The sequence below is a fragment of the Pocillopora verrucosa genome, chromosome 2 (genome assembly GCF_036669915.1).
Source record: "Pocillopora verrucosa isolate sample1 chromosome 2, ASM3666991v2, whole genome shotgun sequence".
In the NCBI taxonomy this organism is placed as follows: Eukaryota; Metazoa; Cnidaria; class Anthozoa; order Scleractinia; family Pocilloporidae; genus Pocillopora; species Pocillopora verrucosa.
Window position 1 is genome coordinate 14,012,243 of NC_089313.1, and position 9,515 is coordinate 14,021,757.

General features: G+C 40.9%; 1 protein-coding gene across 1 annotated transcript; it reads left to right on the forward strand.

Annotated features, from left to right (window-relative positions):
- Positions 1–896: 896 nt before the first annotated feature.
- On the forward strand, positions 897–8,443 carry LOC131791128 (uncharacterized). Its single transcript, XM_059108440.2, has 7 exons — positions 897–1,091; positions 2,528–2,806; positions 3,280–4,944; positions 5,358–5,645; positions 6,271–6,498; positions 6,932–7,099; positions 7,758–8,443. Exons 1-7 carry the CDS (start codon positions 1,019–1,021, stop codon positions 7,892–7,894), a joined length of 2,838 nt encoding a protein of 945 aa, XP_058964423.2. The 5' UTR covers positions 897–1,018; the 3' UTR covers positions 7,895–8,443.
- Positions 8,444–9,515: the final 1,072 nt, after the last annotated feature.

Consider the following 9,515-nt stretch of genomic DNA (forward strand, 5'->3'; position numbering starts at 1 on the left):
AAAGAAAAGACGAACTTTAAATCAACCGATCGACCGGCCAACCGACCAACCGACGACCAACGGAACGAAAGAGGGACCGATCCCACGAACGGAACGAAAGAGGGACCGATCCCACGACCGACCGACCGACCGACCGCCTCTCCGACCGCACGACCACCAACCGACTGATCTAACCGAACGATCCACACATCGACCGAGCTCGAGCTCATTATTTTAAAAATCGATGTTGGTTAGCGATGAGTTCCTTTGTTGTCTCATTTTTTAAAATTAATTCACAAATTAGAGGTGGTTAGATGAGAGTGCTTCCAAGGATACTTGTTAAAATGTGTCCCATCTTTTTAAAATGTCAACGAGATGCCTTGAGAAAACCTGAATGGTGTAATTGTAATCAACCAGTGCATTTGTTCATATACTGTGTTCGCCACCAAGGGGTACAGGGTCGTAAAAGAAAAGGTCTCGCTTAATTAATTGAGTTAAGATACAGTTGCAAATATTCATCGAGCATATATAATTAACACCCTATTAAGAAAATTAACGATCATTCTATTTTTTTTTTTTTTTTTACCCTGAGATTTTCTCACTTGCGATTGATTGAATTCAAAGTTCAAAATTGCCTTCATAATGCTTTCCTCGAAGTCAAGAAGGCACCTTAAGCTACACAAAAGTTCAAGTTTACTTCAATAGCAAAAGGCAGTAACTGAGTTATGATAAACAAAAATACTAAAAAAAAGCATTTCCTTGATGCTCCACGCCTAATGCGCAATTTGCAAACCTAAGCAACAGGTAGAAAAGTCATTGTTTGTTCACCCGTTCGAATCGCGGCAGGTTAAGAAAAAAACCTTGACCTTTCATTTAAATTTAACAGGTAGTTTAGAACGCAACACAAATTTCGATTTTGGAATCAGAGTTCGCCCCTATTGACGGAGGTGCGCGCGGCAAGAGATGATTTTTTCGCGAATCACGAAAATACATTTGTAGTGAAGAACTTTTGAAGACACAAAACGCGGAATTTGAGAAAATGGTTTATCTGCGAGTTCACTTCTCCTTGTGTTTAGTACTTGTTTACCAGCTCACGGTGATCGCTTTACCAGGTAAGGAAACGTGGACTTGTTCCGTGGTTTTAATGATAAAAATATTCAACTTCTCTAAAAAGATTTAACGAATTAACCCAGGAATTGATTCCGAAATTGTGATGGAGCGGCCCGCTTACGATGAAATCATTTTGTCCGGCAACGATTACTTGAATTTTGAAACCACTCCAAACTGTTCAAACCAGACAATATCGAACTAAGACGGATGATGTTTTGTTTTTCATTCTTAATGCGCGGGTAAACCTAAATAAACAAATTTTAATACGAAACCAGGGTTCATATGTCGCAAGTCATCGAGTGTTGAATGCAAACAAATTCATAAGCTCATTGGGTTTGAGATTATGGAACAGTACGGTGAGCGCACAAATTTCCTCGCTGGTTTCGATTCGTAATCGCTTAAAACAATTCAAAGAGGTATCTCTGTATCTCGCTATTTGCGAATTCTACTTTGAAAACAAAATTTTCAAAATGCTATTTTCATGAAAAAAGAAAAAATTGAGGATTTAAAACCAGTTTCCAACTGAACACTTCAATCTTCGCCCGTTAACCGTGAATGCGCTCAGGATATATAATGTTACAAAGAATACTCAAGTTATCCACCTCTTCATTTTTTGTCAAGAAAGCATGGAACTTTCTTTTCTAAACTTAGGAAACATGTTTGTTTATAAATGTCAGGGATCATGTCACATCAGAGGCGTTAATAAACACGCCTTACAAAACAAAGGATGGAAAAGAGGATGAATATTTGATACCATTCATGTGAGCGTCTGGTTCTTGTTGAAAAGTGAAAAGCACTATCAATTGATCATTAAATGGTGAACGAAATCTAAAATTCATCTTAAAATATCTATGATCCTCTTAAAGAGAGAGATCATGGTGCCAAAAGGCAACTTATGAAAATTTCAAGTTATTACAACTCAAGTAATGGCGAAAGGATTATCTGAAATCTAATTTAAGTTGTCATGACTAAAGGATAATGGACAGATGCATCTCCTCCCAAACCATTTTGTATCAGATTCAGTAAGCATTCGCTTTTCGCGGCTGAAACCACATATGACTAATTGACAATCTGTGAGTAGATTACCATACAAAGGGTGTTAGGTTTGGTGTTAGTAAAAATTTCCTGTGATACATGAGACTTGGGAATATGGCCTTCGGCTGCCACTTTGGTAAAAAGGGCAAATATTACAGAGGTAGCTCGCAGAACGGTCGTTTTATTATGCGCTTTTAGGCTTCGGGAACCAACGCGAAACGAGCGTGTAACGTGCGCGAGAGTCGAATCTCGTTCCACTTCTTACACGTGACTCGCGCTTCACGCTGATCTCTCCACAATGCGTCTGCTCTCCTTCTTAAAGCTAAACGTACCGTCTATTATGCAGGTCATATTATGGTGGAACTGCTGTTACTCGCTCAGTTACTTTAAATAATTTCTTCAGCCAGCAGAAATTTCACAGTGGTAAAGTTGTTCCCACCCTCCAATCAACAAAATGACGCCGGGATTGGCCCAGTGCCCCAGGAAGCTGGTAAAGGAATCATGGCGAATCAGAGGTCCGCCTTCCTCGGCAATAGAGCCGACTCGTTCCGTTTCCATAGACCTGGGTTCGAGCACGTTCCCGGAAGTGTGTCGTTAGAGTCGGCAGCTAATCCGGGACATTACCTTCGCTACAAGAATTACAAGTTTCATTTGGAAAGAAATAAGCCCACTGGAGTGTTTGGTAAGGTGAAGTAAATGTTCTTAGCGGATAATCCCAGTTGAAAGAGCCTTCATGCAAAGCTCAGTTCCATCCGCAACTTTCCATTTGCCCTAACAAAGGGCTACCGCTCCAACATCTTGAGTTAACAAGTCAACAAATTGTCTTGTAATATCTCCCAACGACGTAGTATCGCAATTTTGTTCAGAAACTTACCCCGTTTTCTCTGGTAGACTTTTCCAAGAAAGTCAGACATATTTTCATTTCTCGCCTTATTCTTATGGTGCAATTTCCATGGATTTCCCAAGTCCTTGCCAAGGTACATAACTTCCAAACAACATCATGGGACAAAATGCTTAACTTCCATACCCCTCGCCCTGTAACATCTCACATCAAGAGGAGAGGTTCATTCCCTCCTTCATCCTTTTCTCATTCAAGAAAAGAAATAAAATACAGTACTTTTAACAAATGGCTGATTTATGTTATTCAATCTTCAGAGAAAGACGCGACGTTTATCGAAAGAAAAACTCAAACCAAAGGCGCGGCTGCTTATGAACTGTTTAACCACCCTGGGTGGTTTATGTGTCATGACACCAGCAGTAAATTTGGTCTGGTCGCTAAGAACGTTGACATCGGAAGCCACGAATTTCTTTTGAGCTGTCTTTACATGGCAGTAGCTCAAAAACCGACAAAAAAGGATCTAAAGGAAAGGTTAAAACTCTCCCCAACCAAGAAAGAAAGCGCAGAGGCGAGAGCAAATGTTCGAAACGTTTCTGGTATCATTTCAAACGACGATTCTGTGGAGAATTTAGGGAAAGACACTCCCAAGAATGAAAGTGGAGGCTCTCTTGCCAAAAAAGTTTCGTTAATGGGCAGTAAAATTAATAAAACTGACAACGGTCAGCTTTCAAACAAGACGAATTCTGGTAAAAATAACAACGCACCTTTAAAATTGTCGTCCAACGTAACTGCTGATAAAAATGGAAGCTTTGAGCTGACATTTGACGATGACTCGGATACTGTGAATTCTACAAAGCAAGCGAACGAAACAGGACTCTTGCATGGCTTGAAAAGTGCAGATGTCACTCTTGAATTGCAGGTCACGAATGGCACACAAAAGCCGCAAATGGATTTGCAGAAGGACAAACAGGAAATTGTCGTCACAGACACTGGAAATGGGCTCTCAGGAAATGACCAGAACAAACTTGAAGCTTCAACCACGAACAAATTAAAGAGCAACCCAACCCTTAATAACGGTCTTGGCAAAGGTTCCTCTTCAATAACAGCAAAAATAAATCCGCTGGTCAGAGGGAACACCGTCACAGTAAATAAAAATCAATCTGGAAAGATTCAATCTTTCGCACAAACGAAAGCAAATCTGCAGCTGCAAGGGAGTGCTATCATACTAAACAAAGAGACCTCAGGGAAAAAGGTACCGTTTGCTCAACCAAAAATAAATCCGCTGATTAAAGGGAATGCACCCACACTTAACAAAAATCCAACGGGGCAACTGCAATCGTTCGCGCCAAAGCAAGCTGCAAATCAACTTAACCCGTATGGAAAACAACAGTTTACCTTGAATTTCGAGTTTCCAAATGACGATAAAACAACCCCAAATACCCTGCCTGATCAGCTAGCAAAGATAACCGCGAAGGCATTAGGTTTCATCCATAGTGCATATAGGAACCAGCAATCACAAAAAATAAACAGCCGGGCTCAGCAGTTTACAAAATTAGGGCCTGTGTTTCGCCAACAACAACCACCCCAACAACAACAGCTAAAACAACAACAACAGAAACAGTTTCAGAGGCCTTTGAATTACTTCAATCAACAAGCACCCTCACAAGAAATTTTGCGCGCAACTCCTCATTTCATCGGTGCACCTCCGCTTGTTTCGCCAGTAAGGCCGCTGGGAAAGCCGTTGGTATTTAAGGCTCCGAATGTACAGTTTCCATATCAGCAGTTGAATCAACCAGGTCTACAACGAGTGCCTAACAGCTATCGTGTTCCGGGGAAAACTTGGGGAGGATTGATTTCGGTTGGAAAACAGAGTTTAATGGGAAACAGCGCCAATTTCCATAATTACATTCAAAACGGTGTCAGCCAGCAGGAGAAAAGCAGAGCCAAACTTGACGACGAGCCGAACAAAACCTCGGAAAATGGTGAGTTCGCTTTGTTTAAGATTGGTCAGATATTTGAACAGCGTGACATGCACAAACTGCTGCGTGGACTCGGTAGCGGGTGGCGCGCACAATTATCGCGTGTAAGAGAACCAGCGTTTTTTTAAAGAGAGTTGTATTTTCAGCATTTTTGGGTGCAAGTTAATTTTACCTCGCTACCGTTCTGGTGGTTTGTTTTTTCCTGAATGCCTTTTTGTTTTCAACCACCTTTAACAACAATATTGGTAACATCAGAATAGAAGAGTGATGTACGCGTCACGCCACGCCAGTTTTGACCAATAGAGGGGTTTATAATTCAGGAGTGCTCTAATTCCCTCGGCGTCTAGGCTAAATAGGAATATTGCGCATAAATACATACTGCTCTATTCATTAAAGTGATTTTCCTTCTCCCTCAGACAAGTGTATCAGTCTTAAGTTCATCAACAAAGTTCGCAGACCAATCACATTGGTGTCCAGTATGAAATTAGAAGGTTACCTAATTACTGCCGAGACGTTTAAACTCAAGACTATCTTCAAACATCCACGAAAACATCATCACGTGATTTTCTACGCGCGTGACTCAGACGACAGAGATAATGAGGTGTTACTTAACAATAATAACGCAATCGCCGTCACGCCAGGAGGATGCGATATGCCGTTCAGGAGTGTAGTGATGTCACACCATGGACAGATAGGAAATACAGGTAAACAAGAGAAGAATTTTCTCAACGAGGGAAGAGGTTCTGTTGGTGAAAATAAATGATCTTGTGGCCTCAAGGAAAATTAAGTTATAATAATTAAGTTATTTTTAAGAGGGATAATTTAAACAAATTTTCCACGAGCGTGGGGTAAAGAACAAAACTGAGTTACCCAGTGAATATTCGAGCCCCATATCTTCATATTTGGCAGTCGGAGGCATAAACATTACATTATAAAGCTTGAGAGAACGCGTTCTTATGCTATGCCATACTACTATGATCTTTAGCCACAGGTAAAGTTATTTTATTTTGGCAAGTTTAACACTTCGTTTAGTTTAAAACAATGGTAAGGGTTGTGTCAGTGACATTTTGTTAGGACAAAAATATAGCAGTTGAAACGTTAGACTCGCTTATGGACCGCTGCTTTAGATATGGTCAACTCCTCGAGGAAACGACTGGCTGTTCTTTGTCCGAGAGAATAGAAGACAGGCAAGGAGAAAACGGTAGCAATCAAGCCTTTCAATGGCGAATTCACCTTTTTAACAGCTACGTGTAGAGGTGGAGTGATTTAGATCTCACGGTCACCGATATAACTTCAAAGAATTCAAACGTTTTTTAATTTTTTTTTCAGAAATTGAGCACCTCCGCGAAAACGACGAATACAAATCGTCCATGGAAGCAGCCAAAAAGGCTGTGCTTGGAAAAGGAGACGAAAACTTTACCCAGTGGACCCCATTTGGGCCCTGTGGAGCCACTTGCGGAAAGAGCTTACAGACGAGGACACGCACGTGTAAGCCAGGAAAGGTCTGCAAGGGACAAAGTCTCGAGAGTAGGACTTGTATACAGACACCTTGTCCAGGTATGTAAACGATGATACAGCAGAAGTACAGTCACGTGGGCATATACCATGAGTGATAAGTAAAGTAATTAGGAGGATTCACGTCCCCTTTTCCTACTCTGGTGGTGAGAGGCTTCCACACGAGAAGTTACGTGGGAGAATAGTTGCTCTATTTGATTTTTCTAAGAGAAAAATGTCGCCGATTTCGAAGGTAAAAATTCGATAAGACTTAGAAACCGATCTAAACCTATAGCAAGAGGCTTCGAAGCTGACATGGGAAATGAACGTTCTGCGGCCAGGATTTACAAAGCAGTTTATCTTTTGAACCCGGAGAAAACACACTGCTTGATGATCTGTAGGGTAACAGAAGGGTGGGAATAGGGATTCGAAACGCTAAATCTGCCCATCCCTTCTCCACAACTCTGTATTTACCTCACCCATTGTCACATTTCAGTGTCTACATGTCTCAAAACGTACAGTGGCAAATGCTGTGCCCTTCCTTTCGTGTTCCGCGGCGCGGTAGTGAACCACTGTATAGCTGATCCGCAGACTCATCGTCCCTGGTGTGCCACCACGCCCAACTACGATAAAGAGAAACGGTGGGGCTACTGCCAACCATCAGGTAAGGTAATTGTGACGCGCGCGCACCATCCATGACGCTTAAGTGTGACACGTTGATACTCTTAAAGCACTGAAGAGTGACTTAAAACTCTTGAGCGCAATAAAAGAATGGATGTTAGTCATACGGCAGTTAATTCTCTAACTCTCAAGATCTGATTGTTAGTTCTCCGCTCTAGCTGCTAGTTATTTCTTTGTAAGTAAGTAATCTAAAATTTTGCAGTTTTCATGCAAAGAAACCGCTTGACTTAGCTCAAGGTATCGACGGTGATTGATTGTCTTTCAAAGACGCACACCGAGAATCTTGGGATTTCTGGTAGTTTAATCATACAAATAACTACACAGTGATCCAAATATAACATTTGACAACTTCGCTGGTCTTTATCAGTGAAAGATTACTCGTTCAACCACAAATAGAACGACGATGCACAGCAAAACACTGGCAACACGGATTTTTTTTTAAGGCTATCTAATTAGCTAACTTAACTCTGAGAAGTTAAACGTACACTACTACTGCAATACTTTTGAAGAAAAACCTAAATCTTATCTCAAGAAAATGGAAATAATGAACAAAATTATGAAAAGCGATTAGAAGGCTGAATGACTGCTAGATAGAGAAAACTATTTAGCAAACACTAATTTATAAATCTAACCTGATTTAGGTCCACGCACCGAAAAAGTAGCACCGGTATTAAGAAGCTTTCTTCCAAATTCTCCTGGCCAGTCCAAATGCCCCGCTACCTGCACCAAAATCTGTATGGGTTGGTGTCCACAGAGATGCTGTAATGCCGTTGCTTAGGGATAGAGTAACGAGGAACTGCTGAAGTGAACGAACTCCACTGATATAGCTCAGATTCACACAAAGCTGCTTTATGCACAATCTCATTAAAACAAGAAATGGAAGCTACAGATATTTCGTCTTGCGTGCAAAGTATATGATATAACTGAGTCAAATGAATGGTATCTACAGGATAGCTTTTCTCTTCTTGATTCAAAAGGGGGTAGTTCAAATGCAGTTTATTAAGTTATCTGAACCAGTTAGAAGAAAGTTCCACTGCATTTTCTGACGCTGCGCACAAGTTGGATATTTTTGTCTTAACTTCCACTTTGTTCGTTATATTATAAGCATATTGTGCATGGTGATGCCGTAGCCGGATGCTATCAATAGGGGTTCAAATATTTTCGGGAGTATACTTAAAATTTATCAGACAATTGGTTATAGATTTAAAAAGTTCGGTATTTTGTTATAATACTTAGACGGGTAAATAAAACCACGCATTCTTTGCGGATGGAGTGTCTGTGCTCAAAGCACTTATCTGGGAGGATATATTTTGTACACCGTATAAATAAAAGTGGATTTTTATGAAAGTCTCCGCTGCTTCTACATTGCGTACATTGCGTAAGAACAACTGCCAAAAACTTTTGAATCGAAACTCTCTGTTTTCTAATTCTCTTTGCCTTTGTTTGGAATTATGACGAAACTAAAAGCAGAGCTTGATAGCGAGCTATGCCGGGTCGGGGAGGGGAGGGCAGGGCAGGGGGGGTTAATATTCCATACGAGTGAATCTCTCTCCTACATGAACCAGGTCGTACCCTAGCATGGAAGGAAATGCTCGTCAAGTCCACTCCACAAGAGGCCTTGGCTGTTCTTTAGCTCCTGATTCATTAATCAACTTTGTTGCCTTCATGCTCATTTGACGTGGAGGTGGTGCTCTGAGAGTATTTGGGTCTATATATATATATATATATATATATATATATATGTATTCTCCGCTGCTGCAACAACTTTACACTTATATGCTCCAAGCATAACATCTTCAACAGTGCGCTGTTCCCTTTCCTTTCAAATCTTCATTGACGACATTGGTTGCTACTTTTCAGCCTTACAAGAGTTAATATTACGCACGCAAGCTTAACCCCTGCTAATGAAGTGTATGGTTTGCAGTGTTGATAATGGAAACATCGATCTTGCGACAATGAGCGCACAGAGTTTGAAAAATATACCTATGTTCCTGAATGTAGGACAAATTGCTCCTCTCGCTATAGATTTCGCTGATGCCCCACACTCAAAGCGGGAAAGGTCGTGTGTTTTATCGCTAAAACTTGTTGTACACGACGTTGAAAAGGGAAACGGACGGGGCAGTATAAGGAGAGCGTGCCCTAAAAAAAAATTATAATCAACAGTATCTCACCTATTTTTTTCGCTCATTATGGCTTACTGTTCTGTCACCTTCCTTCTGTAATTTCTAGTACTTCGTCCCACGACTTGAGCTCTTAATTTCTGCGCGATTGAGTAATGAACTCAAAGCGATTGCCATATATGACCTAAGTTGAGTGAAACGGGTTCACTTTTCTTGCACATACCGAGCAAGCTAAAGATGCAAATAATTGGAGTTGTTTCCACATAAAAACCAAAACTG